This window comes from Salvelinus sp. IW2-2015, linkage group LG10, assembly GCF_002910315.2.
Source record: "Salvelinus sp. IW2-2015 linkage group LG10, ASM291031v2, whole genome shotgun sequence".
NCBI classification, from domain to species: domain Eukaryota; kingdom Metazoa; phylum Chordata; class Actinopteri; order Salmoniformes; family Salmonidae; genus Salvelinus; species Salvelinus sp. IW2-2015.
Window position 1 is genome coordinate 207,392 of NC_036850.1, and position 16,113 is coordinate 223,504.

The window sequence follows — 16,113 nt, forward strand, 5'->3', positions numbered from 1 at the left end:
AGGTTTGGTTCCCATGGGGGAAAGATTCTATTGGGGAAAGGTTCCCGTGGAAGCCAAGAAGGGGTGTGAGGTGTGTGTGTGTGCTCAAGCATACATGCGTGTGGGGGCCTGGGAGAGGAACTGTGTCCATCTGATGAATGGACATGTGCCTGAACTCAATTTTATACAMTAATTGTAGTCTCACCCATTCATTCTAATGACCAGTCATTTTTGACCGGGAACACCACAGGTGTACAAAAGTTAAACAAAACACCCAAAATGTTATGAAAATCATCAAAATGTGTTTTGTTTGTTCAGATGCCCTGTGTGGACATTGTCATGGAACCTTATGACAATCAGATTAAATGAACTACATTTTTCAGAGAGACAATTCAATTCGACCGGGACACAGCAGGAGGGTTAAACGTGCATTTAGAAATGTGCCAACAGGGTATTTATGGTGTGTGTCTGAGATTGTGTAAATGTACTGTGTGCTTGTGTTTTTGTGAAGATTATTCACATGCGGTCAGTGAGGGTGTGTTACTGTTATATCTGTGTGACCAGTCAATGTTTTATGTCACGCAGGGGGAGACCAAGGTGCTGAAGCTGAAGAACCTGAGGCCAAAGGACTTTGCAAACTACACGTGCGAGGTGACTGTTCGCAACGTGTGTGACATCCCGGAGAGCTCTGTCACCTTTCGGCTCACCAACGCCACCAGTAAGCGACACATTGTCCTCCCTATCATTATTCTACACCCCTCTTTCATAATTTTATTTCAGTYTGTTTTTAATGAAGAGAAGACAGTAAAGACACAAAGGTTTGTGACAGGGTTCAAATCTATGTGGTGAGGATAAGCATACTGTGCCAGTAAAAAGTTTGGACACACCTACTCATTCAAGGGTTTTTGTTTATTTTTTATTATTTTCTACATTGTGAATAATACTGAGGACATCAAAACTATGAAATAACACATATGGTATCAGCAACCAAAAACGTGTTAAACAAATGAAAATATATTTGAGATTCTTCCAAATTGCCACCCTTCGCCTTGATGACAGCTTTGAACACTCTTGGCATTCTCTCAACCAGCTTCATGAGGTAGTCACCTGGAATGTATTTAAATTAACAGGTGTGCATTGTTCAAAGTGAATTTGTGGAATGCGTTTGAGACAATCAGTTGTGTTGTGACAAGGAAGGTGTGGTATACAGAATATAGTCCTACTTGGTAAAAGACCAAGTCCATATTATGGTAAGAACAGCTCCTATAAGCAAAGAGAAACGCCAGWTCATCATTACTTTAAAACATGAAGGTCAGTCAATGTGGAAAATTTCTTCAAGTACAGTCGCAAAAAACACCAAGCACTATGATGAAACTGACTCTCATGAGGACCGCCACAAGAATGGAAGACCCAGAGGTACCTCTGCTGCAGAGGATAAGTTCATTAGAGTTGCCAGCCTCAGAAATTGCAGTCCAAATAAATGCTTCACAGACTTCAATTAACAGACACATCTCAACATCAACTGTTCAGAGGAYACTGTGTGAATCAGGCTTTCATGGTCGAATTGCTGCAAAGAAAACACTACTAAAGGACACCAATAAGAAGAAGAGACGATTGGGCCAAGAAACACGAGCAATGGACATTAGACCGGTGGAAATATGTCTTTGGTCTGATGAGTCCAAATTTGAGATTTTTGCTTCCAACCCCTGTGTCTTTGTGAGACGCAGAGTAGGTGAAGGGATGATCTCCACATGTGGTTCCCACCGTGAAGCATGGAGGAGGAGGTGTGATGTTGTGGGGTTGCTTTGCTGGTGACACTGTCAGTGATTCATTTAGAATTCAAGGCACACATAACCAGCATGGCTACCACAGCATTCTGCAGCGATATGCCATCCCATCTGGTTTGCACTTAGTCCCACTATCATTTGTTTTTCAACAGGACAATGACCCAACATACCCCCAGGGCTATTTGACCAAGAAGGAGAGTGATGGAGTGTTGCATCAGATGACCTTGCCTACACAATCACCCAACCTCAACCCAATTGAGATGGTTTGGGATGAGTTGGACCACAGAGTGAAGGAAAGTGAAGCAGCCAACAAGTACTCAGCATATGTGGGAACTCCTTCAAGACATTTGGAAAAGCATTCCTCATGAAGGCAAAGGGTTTCTACTTTGAAGAATCTTAAATATAAAATATTTTTTTATTTGTTTAACACTTTTTTGGTTACTACATGATTCCAAATGTATGTGTTATTTCATGGTTTTGATGTCTTCATTATTATTCTACAATGTAGAAAATAGTACAAATAAAGAAAAACCCTTGAATGAGTAGGTGTGTCGAAACTTTTGACTGGTACTGTATGTGTTGAAGGGGGTGGTGTTTACCACTAGACCACCCCAGGCAACACCTCTCTCTCTTTTAATCTCCCTTTTTTCTGTGTGAATCCATCCCTCACTCTCTTATCCCTTGTCTTGCTCTGTCTCACTGAACCTTGCTCTGCTTTCCCCCTTCCTCTCTTTCAAATCAAATTGTATTTGTCACATGCTTACTTACAAGCCCTTAACCAACAATGCAGTTCATATGCAGACACTCCATCTCGTCCTCCCTCTCTCCCTTTCCCCCTCCTGATATCTCATCTCTCGCTCACCCTCTCCAGTTCTCTCCAACTGCCTCTCTTTGAGGATTGCACTCCATCTCTTCTCCTCCTCTCAACTCACTCCGTCTCCCCTTCCTTTTCCCTCAATGTCCATATCCCTCACTGTCTCTCTCTTTATTTTCTATCCTCCTCGTTGACATACATCTCTCACTCCCTTGCTCCTCTCCTCTGTGTGTTACACCGTCTATCCGTCTTGTTATTCCCTTGCTGGGAGACACATCTCTGGCCCTCACTTCTAATTCACTTGTCATAGAACTCTTTTATCTCCCTTCACTCCGGCCCGTCTCCACGGCGATGTCATGTTACCGCCGGCAAAAACGTTGCCGTCGACAGCGCTGTCAGTTAGACTGCAGCCCCCCTCCGAAGGCCGCTTGCTCGGCAAACGAGAGCCAGAATCCTATCTTCTTTTTCATTCCCTTTCTTTTCTGTTTTTTTGCCGCATTTCAAATGTCATCAGACGAACCCCCCCTTCCAAGAGCTGACCTATTCGTCTGTTTTAATGCAGCCTATATWTTTTTTTCTTTACAAGAATTGAAAGGCCATGATTGATGATAAGATAATACAGCTAATGTCGGGGTTTGAAGTACCGGACAGTTAAATTAAAGGGTTCAAAGGATGCTSATTTGTATAATTAATTTAAGAGTCAATTCAGAGGAAACAATATGGGGTGGATGAGGTTAGCACTAGTAACGAGGCTAAATGTTTGGAAATCAATGTTTATTCCAGTCATTAGTGGTAGCACAAAAGCAAGCGAAGCAGCCAGAAAACATTTTGTAACACCTAATAAAGGGTAAAGTACCAGAGAGATCAGCTCTCCATTAACAGACAATGTTGTTTTTTTGGAATTCTCGCCGTCTTACTTTCCTTCGTGGCTGAGCACCCTTGTTTTGGGGGGGCTGTGAACCCTTTGTCAAATTAGTGGGCTGAAAATGTATACAGCTTCAAACTGCGAACATATTGTTCTTTACGTGTGGGATTCACTGAAGTAAAATGCACAGATTTTTTGCCCCAATCCCGTAAGAGGCTGTGTGGCAAGCTTGCACGCTCTCTCTGACTGAGGAAAATTGTGAAAGGAGAGTAGGACACACAGGACTCAATACTTCTGTACCCTTGAGGATACCCACTCTGAAAAACAGACAAAAACAKACACGCTTCCCTTAGTCCACAGCCAAGGCGAAAGCAAAAGAACAACAACACAAATTGGAATTTGGATCTGGTTTTAAGAGAGAGGCATAAAGCCGGATAAAGATGCAGAGGGACAAGAGGAATCAATCACAGATTTTTTTGTTTCATTTTTTGGCTTTTTATTTATTTATTTGCTGTTGGACATGCAATTGAAACAAGGAATACAAATGGCCCATATTTCATCTTCCAAGCTCTGATGCAGGTCGGCACAAAGCAACCAGTGAGACCACTTGAATAAAATAAGCAAAACTCTTCAAGTTAGATGTACCTTTTTCTTTTGTACCTTGTTGTATACTACTATACAGTGCCTTCAGGAAGTATTCACACCCATTTACTTTTTCCTTCTTTTTTGTTACAGCCTGAATTTAAAATGGATTACATTGTGATTTTGTGTCACAGATCTATGCACAATACCCCATGATGTCAAAGTGGAATTTTGTTTGAAGAAAATGTTCGAAATTAATAAAATATGTCAATAAGTATTGAAGCCCTTTGTAAAGACAAGCCTAAATAAMTTCAGAAGTAAAKATGTGATTACCAAATAAGTTGCATCAACTCTTTCTGTTGTTCAATACTAGTGGTTGAATGATTACCCAATCTCTGTACCTCACACATACAATTATCTGTAAGGTCCTTCAATCGAATAGTGAATTTCAAATACATATTCAATCACAAAGATCAGGGAGGTTTTTCAATGCCTCGCAAAGAAGGACACAGATTTGGTAGATGTGTAAAAAATGTAAAATCAGACTCTGAATATTACTTGAAACATGGTAAAGTTATTAATTACACTTTGGATTGTTTATGAATAAACCCAGTCACTACAAAGATACAGGCATCTTTCCTAACTCAGTTGCCGGAGAGGACAGAAACTGCTTAGGGATTTCAGTGAGGCCAATGGTGATTTTAAAACAGTTAGAGTTTAATGATTGCGTTATGAGAACTGAGGATGGATTAACAACATTGTAGTTACTCCATATTACAAGCCTAAATGGCAGAGAGAGAGAAGAACAAAGCCTGTACAGAATTAAAATATTCCAAAGCATGCATTCTGTCAGCAACATAGCACTTACAGTYCCAGTSGAAAGTTTGGACAGACCTACTCATTGCAGGGTTTTTGTTTATTTTTATACTATTTTAGAATAATAGTGAAGAGATAAAAACTATGAAATTACACATATGGAATTATGTAGTAACCAAAAACCTGTTAAACAAATCAAAATATATTTGAGATTCTTCAAAGTAGCCATCCTTTGTCTTGATGACAGCTTTGCACACTCATGTCATTCTCTCAACCAGCTACATGAGGTAGTCAACTGGAATGCATGTTAAAAGTTTGTGTGGAATTTCTTTCCTTCTTAATGCGTTTTAGCAAATCAGTTGTGTTGTGAAAAGGTAGGGGTGGTATACAGAAGATAGTCCTATTCGGGTAAAAGGCCAAGTCTATATTATGGCAAGAAGAGCTCAAATAAGCAAAGAGAAATTACAGGAAAATGAAGACCCAGAGTTACCTCATATTGCAGCCCAAATAAATTATTCACAGAGTTCAAGGAACAGACATATGTCAACAGTAACAGTTCAGAGGAGTCTGCGTTGAATCGTGGTTGAATTGCTGCAAAGAAACCACTTTTAAAGGACACCAATAAGAAGAAGAGACTTGCTTGGGCCAAGAAACAAGCAATGGACATTAGACTGGTGCAAATCTGTCTTTGGTCTGATGAGTCCAAATTTGAGATTTTTGGTTGTAACCGACTTGTCTTTGTGAGACGTGGAGTAGGTTAATGGATGATCTCTGCATGTGTGGTTCCCACCGTGAAACATATGAGTGCTTTGCTGGTGACACTGTCAGTGATTTATTTAGAAATCAAGACACGCTTAACCAGCATGGCTATCACAGTCTTCTGCAGCGATACGCCATCCATCTGGTTTGCTCTTAGCAGGACTATCATTTGTTTTTCAACAGGACAATGACCCAACACACCTCCAGGCTGTGTAAGGGCTATTTGACCAAGAAGGAGAGTGATGGAGTGCTGCATCAGATGATCTGGCCTCCACAATRACCTGACCTGAATCCAATTGAGATGGTTTGGGATGAGTTGGACCGCAGAGTGAAGGAAAGTGAAGCAGCCAACAAGTACTCAGCATATGTGGGAACTCCTTCAAGACTGTTGGAAAAACATTCCTCATGAGGCTGGTTGAGAGAATGCTAGGAGAGTGCAAAGCTGTCAAGGCAAAGGGTGGCTACTTTGAAGAATCTCAAATATAAACTATATTTTGATTGGTTTAACATTTATTTTGGTTAGTTCATGATTCCATATGTGTTAGTTTTGCTGTCTTCACTATTATTCTACAATGTAGAAAACTGTAAAAATAAAGGAAGACCCTTGAATGAGTAGGTGTGTCCAAACCTTTTACTGGTACTGTAAGTAATACTGCAAGAAATGTGGCAAAGAAATTAACTTGTCCTAAATACAAAGTGTTATGTTTGGGGCAAATCCAACACAACATATCACTGAGTACCACTCTTAATATTTTCAAGCATGGTGGTGGCTGCATCATGTTATAGGTATGCTTGTCATCGGCAYGGACTAGGGAATGTTTTAGGATAAAAAGAAACGGAATAAAGCTATAAGAACAGAGAAACGTGGTTCAGTCTGCTCTCCAACAGACACTGGGAGACAAATTCACCTTTCAGCAGGACTAAAACCTAGAACACAAGGTCAAATCTACGCTGGAGTTGCTTACCATGATGTCATTTAATGTTCCTGGGTYGCCTAGTTACAGTTTTGAGTTATATTGGCTTGAAAATCTATGGRAAAACTTGAAAATGGCTGTTTAGCAATGATCAACAATCAACTTGACAGAGCTTGAATACATTTTTTTAATAGTAATGGGCAAATATTTTACAATCCAGGTGTGCAAAGCTCTTTGACTCAGAGCTGTAAACCCCACCGAAGGCACTTCTACAAACTATTGACAGGGGTGTGAATAGTTATMTAAATTAGATTTCTGAATTTCATTTTCAATAAATTTGCAAAGATTCCTAAAAAGATGTTTTCACTTTCATTATGGGTTATTGTGTGTGGATGGGTGAGATTMTTTTATTTATTTAATCTATTTTGTATTCAGGCTGTAACACAATAAAATGTGGAATAAGTCAAGGGGTTTGAATACTTTCTGAAGGCACTGTTTATACTCACCTGAAAAATAATCCTTGTTCCATTTATTCCAGTTATTTTGARTTGTGAATTTACACCAAGGTTAGTACACGCGAGGTTGCGAACGACATTTGCCCTCATTCATTGTACCCGTTCCTTTTGTATTCACTGTCAAACACTTCCTGTATTCCACTCAAAGGCTTTGCCTCAGGCACGTCTTCCTTCTAGAAGGTCAAAGGCAGCGCAAAGAAAATGTACGCCACTTAAGGAAGGATTATCATAATTACATCAGCTCTGTATTATTCTCCACGTCAGTAAGGAGCCTGCTTTTTATTCACGTGACCCTGGCACTTCTAATGGCAATGGTTATTAGAAGGTCACAAGGTCACCTGTATGTCGCTGACTTTTACAATAGATCAATGATGACCTGTTTTATATGCCAAAGACTTTGATTCATAAGCCTTGGCAGGGAGAACTGAAGTCGCATCGGCATTTTTGATGTTGTCTGCCAATGGCATCTCTGATAGCGCTCACTAAAGACAATGTTAGGTTGTAATCAAGTTGAGTGAAGGTCGTGGCTCTCTCCATAAGCTTAGAAAAGCCCAAAATTCTGGTGTCTGCCATGTCATCTATGATATCACTCACTAAAGTCAAGGTTAGGTTGGAATTAGGTTGTACAGAGGTTTTAGGTTGGAATCCCATTGAATGGAAGTTGTGGCTTTCTACACAGTTTGGACACTCATCGGTATCTCACAAGACATGCAACCAGAGGACTCTTCACAGTCCCTAGATCCAGAACAGAGGCTGGGAAACACACCGTGTTAAATAGAGKCATGACTAAATGGAACTCTCTGCCACCCCAGGTAATTCAAGCTAGCAATAAAACCAGATGATTTTTACAAATAAAAGAACACCCTATGGCACGATGGGGACTGTAAAGAGACACACAGACATTTTTATGCACTTTGTGTTGTATTTTGCATTGTATTATTTATATGATACGTGGTTGGGATACAACTGTGTTATGGGGTTGGCTATCTTAAGATGAATGCACCAGCTATGGGCTACTCTGGATGGGAGCATCTGCTGAATTGCTAAATTGCAATGTAAATGTATATTATGTGTTTTATTTGTTATGTTGTATCCTGTTTGGACCCCAGGAAGAGTAGCCGCTGCCTCGGCAGCAGCTAATTGGGGATCCTAATAAATACTAAAATATACAAGCTTAAAAGAGCCAAGTACTCTGGTGACTGCCATGGCATCTCTGATAGCACTAAAGTCAAGGTAGGTTGGAATTGTATTGAATGAAGGTTGTAGGTTGGAATCATGTTGAATGGAAGTTGTCTATCTCCAGAAGCCAATACACCACAAGTATTCTACTCATCTCTCAGTTATGTCTCCTAGATGTGAAAGACGGGGGAGATGCATAGGTTTAGGTTGAGATAAAGAGAAGAAGAGCGAGAGAAAAAGAAAGGGTGAAGCCAGAGTGAATGGAACAGTTGAGGCCAGGTGAGTAAGAGACATGAGAATGGAAGAGCAAGATCGAGTGAGACATTAAGCAAACATGGCTTGAAACTAATGAAGAAGAGCGGAAAAAACGAGTTAAAAAGAAAACAGATTTCTCTGAAGAAAAGGAGTCTTACCAATTAATTTAGCTTAACTGGTGCAATGGAGCCAATGCAATAGTTCCAAAAGTATAAACCTCGCCAACCTGAGGAACTACATAATACCATTTTGACTCAGATTCCTAACAAGTGATGTTGATGTTGAATCAGAAAAAAAGGTGTATACCAGATCTAAACAGGCTGTGGTGACCTTCTCTTTCCCTATTCCTGTCACGCCCTGGCCGTAGTGTGACTAGGGTGGGCACTCAATCAGGGACAGCTGTCTATCGTTGTCTCTGATTGGGAATCACACATAGGCAGCCTGTTTTTCCACCTTAGTTGTAGGTAGTTGTCTGTGTTAGTGGCCTGTATAGCCCTAGTCAGCGTCACGTTAGTTTTTGTTGTTTCTTGTTTTTGTTGGCGACATTCATAATAAAAAGAAATGTACGCCCACCACGCTGCGCCTTGTTCCGGTCATTTCCACGAAGACAGCGAGCGTGACACTTCCTCTTCTTTTCAATACTCTCCCTCCAGGGAGGTCGTTCAAGACTCACTTCGAAATTGGACGTCTATCCATGTCCTGAGGACATCAGGAAATGACTTCAAAACCATCCACTAGCGGCAACAGTGCGTGCTATTACCATCAAGTAGGCTTGTGTTTTCAGGTAAAACATTAAGTTGAGGCACTCATTCCAAATGGTTAAGGTTTGGGATAGGGTTAAAACTTACCTTAAACATTTGGAATGAGTGCCTAAACTTAACCCTTAACTTCAAAATTTGACTTCTGGAGAAATGGAACTATACAGTGCCGCAGGAGCAAACAAAAACACGTTTGAAGCAACTTTGAAATGTGATCTTTGGAGAACGAGGATGAACGTATAATTCTGTAGTGAGAATATGAGAGCTTGTTGCACACACACACCTTTGCTCTCCCATCCAATCAATCCAGGCCAGCCCAGAACCGGGGGGAGGGGGGGTGGAGGTGGAGGTGGAGAGTAGGGAGAGGAACAATTACACCACACCCATGCTGGGTTTAGCGCCTCAGACTCCAGCTGACAGGATGCATTGGGACACAGTGGTGTGTAAGAGTAGGGGGGTTCTCTGCTGTTTTAGGTTTTGTAGTTTCTTTCCCTCAATCAAGGGTAATCAATTGGTTGATCAGTATGATAAAGGATGATGCCTCCTCAATGTCCAACGTAATCACCGAGSACTTGACATGGACCAACCACTCTTGTCAAGAGGGTGCAACAGCGTCTCTACTTCCTAAGGCGGCTGAAGAWATTTGACATGCCACCCCAGGTCCTCTCCAAATAAAACTGCTGCACCATCGAGAGCGTGCTGACTGGTTGCATCATGGCCTCGTACTGGAATTGCTCCGTTCACGACCAYAGGGTGTTGAAGACACCCCAGTACATCACTGGGACCTTGCTCCCAACAATACAGAACATCTACTTGAAAGCGGCACAAATCGACACAAATCCCCCAAAATGTATGTGATTGCAAAATTGAATGCTTGTAACTGAAAGAGTCACCTTACCTTGATACTTAATACAAACCTAAATATATACGGTCATTAACGTGGGTCTTCAATAATTATGTATAGTACTTCTTAGATGTGCATTGTGTCGAGTTGTTTTATTACGCTGTGATATTTTCACACATCATCTGATCAAGGAAGGTTTTTCCTGAATGACAGTCAAGTGACTCACAGCTGTTGTGATAGCGTATGCGATGTAACAACAGCCCAAGTGCTGGAAGAAAAGTGTTCAAGGAATATCCTGAATATTTCGATGTCTCATTCGTTTCGCCGGTGAAGACAGTTGTTCCTGAATCCAGTGTTGTTTTCAAGACCACCTAAAGTGAGACCGATTCAAGACCGGAGCAAATCGAGTCAGTCAAGACCGAGACTGGGAGGGGGACGAGAGGTCGCTACGAAGAACAGAAAAACGCAAGTCCAATTCAATGACTGTAATTTTGTCAAATCATCACCATAATAAGAGTTAAAAATGCCCAGTATTTCTGTGTTTATATTTTATAAGAACATATTGATTCTTTAGACATTAAGAATGGTGAGAAAATGCATGCGGAGTACAAATATACTAACCCAAACACAGTGGGGAACAATGAGGGCCTTCTATGCTTTCAGAGAAGCCTAAGGATTTATAAAATAATAATAATAATATTTTCAATGACGTTCTGATTTAATCCCTTACATTTTTGTTAGAAATATAAGAATATTTTAAAAATAATACACAACGCAGAGGACTAAGGGTCAATAAGGAATTGACAATCAATGGAAATAGTGTTTTTTCTGTAATAGGGAATTAATGATCAATGGGTCAGAGACATGGGAGGAATTTGTCTATATATGTAGCCTGAAACAGGATACTTGTAATCTGGCCTTTGGGCCAATTTTACTGCAAGGAATTGTAATTGGTCAACCACAGGCCATGGTTGGGGGTTATAAATTACATCATGGCCTTTGTTCTGTGGATAGAATCACTGAGGACAGGGGAGAATGAATCTCCCTCTTGGCATAACATCTATGATTTATCCTCTGAATAAACCTATTTTTCTCCCCCTGATTTGCTTTGGGGTCTCTGTTATTGAAGAGTAACATCAACTGCTAACAGAAAGGAAAAGGTTAACACTGAAGGGAAAAAAATGTCCAATCAGGATGTTTCTTTGGTGGTCTCTGGGCAGCTAAATCTAGCTAGCTAAGTCAGACATTGTCTAGGCCAGCAGAAGCTTGATAGAAGGCATCTGCCATTCAACTGTATTAGGGCAAAATTTTGGAGTGAGAGTGGAATCAACCAATCACATTGACTTGTAATTGCCAAGCGGTCGAAGGCCAACAGGTCACTGCAACAGCAAGCAGTAGTTTTCCCACGGTCTTGCTAGCAAGCTTTTATTTTAGGCCTGTTTGCAGCGGCTGCAGCAGGTGTTATCGAAGATGAGGTTGTTGCTAATTTGTTAGCTTGTCCCTTTTCAAGAATAACTTTTAACAAGAAGTTACGTTTCATCATCCTCTGGTGAGTGGAACTGTTTTTTTTATTGCAGCTTGCATGCTGTTGTTGGCCAACTCTTTGAAAAGAGTTGGTTATTTTGTGTGAATAAATGTGAATTGTTTTTCGCAAAGTTTAGTTTGAGAAATAATTAGTTGTGTTTTTGTATTATTATTGGGACCTACTGGCTTATTATTTCAGAGTGAATGGACTTTCCATCAACCCTATGTAGTAGTTCCTGGACAAGTGGGTCCTGTGTGAAGGAAAGGTGCCCTGTGTGAAAAATAATATTTTCAGATTTTCACTCTCAAAATCACCCTTTTTGATAAAAATATATAAAAACGGGATGTTCTAAGTCCACAACAATGCTTAAACCACACCAGGAGACATCATGCTCTGAAACTACCCCAAAGTAAGGTTTGAGCCTGTTGTAGTGCACCACGGCACAATAAGATCCATTACACTGTACTACTTCAGGCAGCACCTTTGACAGTTTCTTTGCAATTTTGAAAGGACCCTTGAATTTATTTATCAGTTCTGGTGACAACCCCTTTTTCCTCTGGTAATCCCTAAGCAGCACAATTATTTTCCTCATACCTCTGGGGTGTCACATTTAGATCAAAGTATTGTTTTTGTTTACCTGTGTCTTTTAGGTGATTTCTCTTTACAGCTTCCCTTACAGTGCTTAAATACCCTTGCACCTTTTGCACATACTGAGAAACATACTGTTTCCCTTCATATTGTTGTGTTTCCATAAACACATCAACTGATAAAGTAATTTCAGTACTGCCCAGCACCCTGTATGATGTGAACCCCGTGGAGGATTGAACACTACTCCTGTATGCCATCATCACATATGGCAGCATCTCATCCCAATTTCTTTGATTGTCATCAACAAAAAGTACCAGCATGTTGATCAGAGTTCTGTGTATTCTTTCCACTAAACCATCTGATTGTGGGTTGTACAGAGTGATTCTTGTTTTGTTCATTTGTAAAAGATTGCACATCTCTCTAAAAAGAGTAGATTCGAAATGTTGCCCTTGGTCGCTATGGGTAGAGCTAGGAACGCCTAGCTTCAACAAAAATTCAACACAACGTTTCTTGGCCACTGTTACTGCTTCCTGATTGGGTATGGCTTATGCCTCTGACCACCTAGTATAGTAATCCGACACTACCATAATATCTTTGTTACCTTGTCCCGTCACTGTAAACGGACCAATTAAGTCTACAGCTCTCCTCTCAAAAGGGTGGCCTGTGATAGAACTTGTCATGGGCGCTCTGGGGGCTGGACCCTGTAACTTGTATGCGGCGCACGCCACACAGCCCTTACACCACTGCTTTATGGCTCTCTGCCAGCCTGGCCAATAAAATCTTGCTCTGATTTTACTGGTGAGTTTTCATCTCCTAATTGGTCTCCTGTTCTATCATTGTGGATAAAGGTAAGTACCTCATGTACGAGCTCATCTGGTACAACCCCTCTCCAGATGGTGTCATCCGTCTCATAGTTAGGGTTAGGGTTAATGCCCCCCACTCTTGTTTGAAAGGCCTGGACTTTGGCTCTGATTGCAACTCCATAGGGAGCTCTGCTCTAACCTCTTTTTCCAATGTCTTTAACTGGGAGACCACTGGGTCTCTATCCTGAGCTTCCAAAAGGAAAACTGCATTTGTGGGGAATGCCTGGCTTGTTTGAACTCCAAATACAGGCTCAATCGAGACATCCTGAGGCTTGTTTTCGATAGCTCTCAGATTGACAGTGGCCCCCTGTGAGTCGGCTGTGTCTACACTCTCTGTCTGTGTGTGTCGGTGTGACACACCATCTGCATTACTGTGCAGTCTCCCTGGCCTGTGGACAATATCATAGTGAAACTGATTCAGTTTCTCTAACCATCTAACTGTCCCTCAGGTTGTTTGAAGTTACTCAGCCACCTCAGTGAGCTGTGATCAATTCTCAGTAGAATTTTCCTCCCCAACAAAAAGTGTCTGAAATATTTAAGAAACACTACCACAGCAAGAAGCTCCTTCTTGGTAGTTGAATAATTCCTCTCCTGTTTTGACAGTGCCTGACTGGCATGTGCTACTACTCTCTCTCTACCCTCGTGTTTCTGGGAGAGGACTGCCCCTATGCCTGTGTCACATGCGTCAGTATCCATTATGAAATCTAGATTTGGGTCTGGGAAAGCAAGTATGGGGGATGTGGTAAGCATGGTCTTTAATTCATTAAAGGCTACTTCACTCGTCGCGTTCCACTCAAACATTTTCCCCTTATCTGTCAATCTGTACAAAGGTTCCTCCATAGCTGCAAATATAGTATGAACCTCGTGTAGTATGACGCCAGGCCTAAAAATCTTCTTGCCTCTGTCAGTGACTTGGGGCTAGGCCATGACCTGACTGTCTGTTTTGATGGGGTAAGTGGACCTTCCCTCAGCCGAGATTATGTGGCCCAGGTATCTCACCTGTGACCTGAACAAATGGCGCTTAGATGGCTTCACCTTAAGTACCGCCTGCTCCAATCTGCTGAAAACCTTGTCTAAACGCTTCACATGCTCTTGGACTGTATGACCAAATACTATGATGTCTTCTAAGTACACCAAACATGTTGTCCACTGTAAATCAGCCAACATCAGGTCCATGAGACGCTGGAAGCTGCTTGGAGCATTTGTCAACCCAAACCCCATGACCTGGAATTCGAAAGCGCTCACTTTGTCACACAAGCAGTTTTGCAACGATCCTCGGGGTGCATCTCGACTTGCCAGTATCCACTGGCTAAGTCTAAAGTAAAAAACCACTGAGCAGTGGATAAGCATATTTTACAGTCCTCACGTTTAACCTTCTGTAATCCACACAGAACCTGATTGAGCCGTCCTTCTTTCTTCCTAGCACCACTGGTGCTGCTCATGGATTGCTGGATGTTTGTCAAACTCTGCTTGCAGATGAACAGGCCTCATCACTTGTTTGATAGACCTGCTGTCCACTGTGTCAATCCTATGCTGGACTAGTTTTGTGCAGCCCTAGTCAAAATCACCAGTGCTTAATACTCCCACAAACATCCCCACCATTTCCTTTACAGCTCTCAGTTTGCACCTCAGTTAGCTGGCTGCAATCTGTCCAGCTCTACGTCCCACTTTGCTGTGGTGGGAGAGTATGGCGGCTGGTTAGKATCCTGTTGGCTAGCAATGGTAGTGTCTTCCCTACCCTTCTCCCAGATAGAGAAATCCCCCAGTTCAGTGCCCTCCCTCAGTAACTGTGATTCTGGATTAACATTCATCACAAGCACTGGCAGTTTCCCCTTCACTGAGCTGCACATGCTACATGCTAGCAACACGTTACTGTATCAGTGACTTCAACACAGGGCTCATGAAGACCCTCTGTTTTGTCATTGTTTACTGTACCCTCAACTTTACCAGTTATAAACATTTAACTTCTAGAGGGGATAGTTGTGTCATTCATCAGCACCACTTTACACACTCCCTCAGCCCCCTATTTTACCAGGAAGTCTGTCCCTACCAGTGCACACTGGTCGGCGTCGCTAGCGACTACAAAATCCCTGGTCAGTTTCAAACCGTCAATGTTCATGACTGTGGACCAGCGCCCCAMGACTGAGAGAAACTGTACATTTGCTACTTTAACCGTGCTTTAGCATTTCTTCCTACCTATTTGTGTACCATGGAAAACGGGGCTCCCGAGTCCACCATGACTTCACACTTGAAGTCAGCAATTTTGCACTCCAGGTAATCCACACTACCCACAACACTTGAAGTAATCCTTGTTGTGGGCCGGACAGCTGTGCATGTAGTTGAAGTTGATATTGCGCTATCCTTTTCCATGTAAGAACATTTTTTTTTTCATGTGCAATGTGCAACCACAGTGCCAGCAGGCCCTGCTATTGGTCGACATAGGTTGTCCTCTGTCTCCTGGGGAACCTAGACCTCCCTCTCCCCTGGTCCGGTCTGTATCCTCCCGCGGCACCCACCTTAGCTTCTGCAGAACACCCTGGAAACACTCTTATGCTTTGGTATGTCTCCCTCTGATGTGGCTGCCTCACTGCCAGATACTGCACCTCGGTCCGCAACTGTACAACGCTCTCACACAATGACTCTTTTGGAACTCTGACATTGTCTCCAACTGGAGCCAGAGTAACCTTGCTTGTCCCACACATGTTTATTGTGTAATGTGTAGTGTATTTTCTTTCCAGCGATTCTAGCTGCCTTATCTGATCAAGCTCTGTAGCAATGCTAATTGCCTCTTCCAACGTTTTTGCCTACGAAGACCACTGCACCCAATGTGTGTGATAAAATGGTCTCGTGCCAGCGAATCACGTGTGCTCGCGCTATAATCTGGACGAGCCTTTGAAGCTAGCCTGTTTATATCATGCCCAAAGTCACAAATGCACTCACCCACTTAAGTTTTCTGTCCTGAAAAAATACACGATTCCAGTCAGCATGTTCCAGTGGCTCAAGATGCCTCTGCAAAGCCACTTTCGAACTGTTGTAATCGTTCTTGGTATCCTGAGGTAAAGTAATACAA

The 16,113-nt window shown here is 42.0% G+C and overlaps 1 protein-coding gene across 1 annotated transcript in view; it reads left to right on the forward strand.

The window, feature by feature from the left end:
• Window positions 1-16,113, forward strand: part of LOC111969077 (MAM domain-containing glycosylphosphatidylinositol anchor protein 1) — a 308,744-nt gene that overhangs the window by 154,612 nt on the left and 138,019 nt on the right. The window contains exon 5 of the mRNA XM_070445289.1: window positions 565-697. Coding sequence (XP_070301390.1) covers window positions 565-697 — 133 coding nt within the window. The remainder of the gene's footprint in view (window positions 1-564; window positions 698-16,113) is intronic.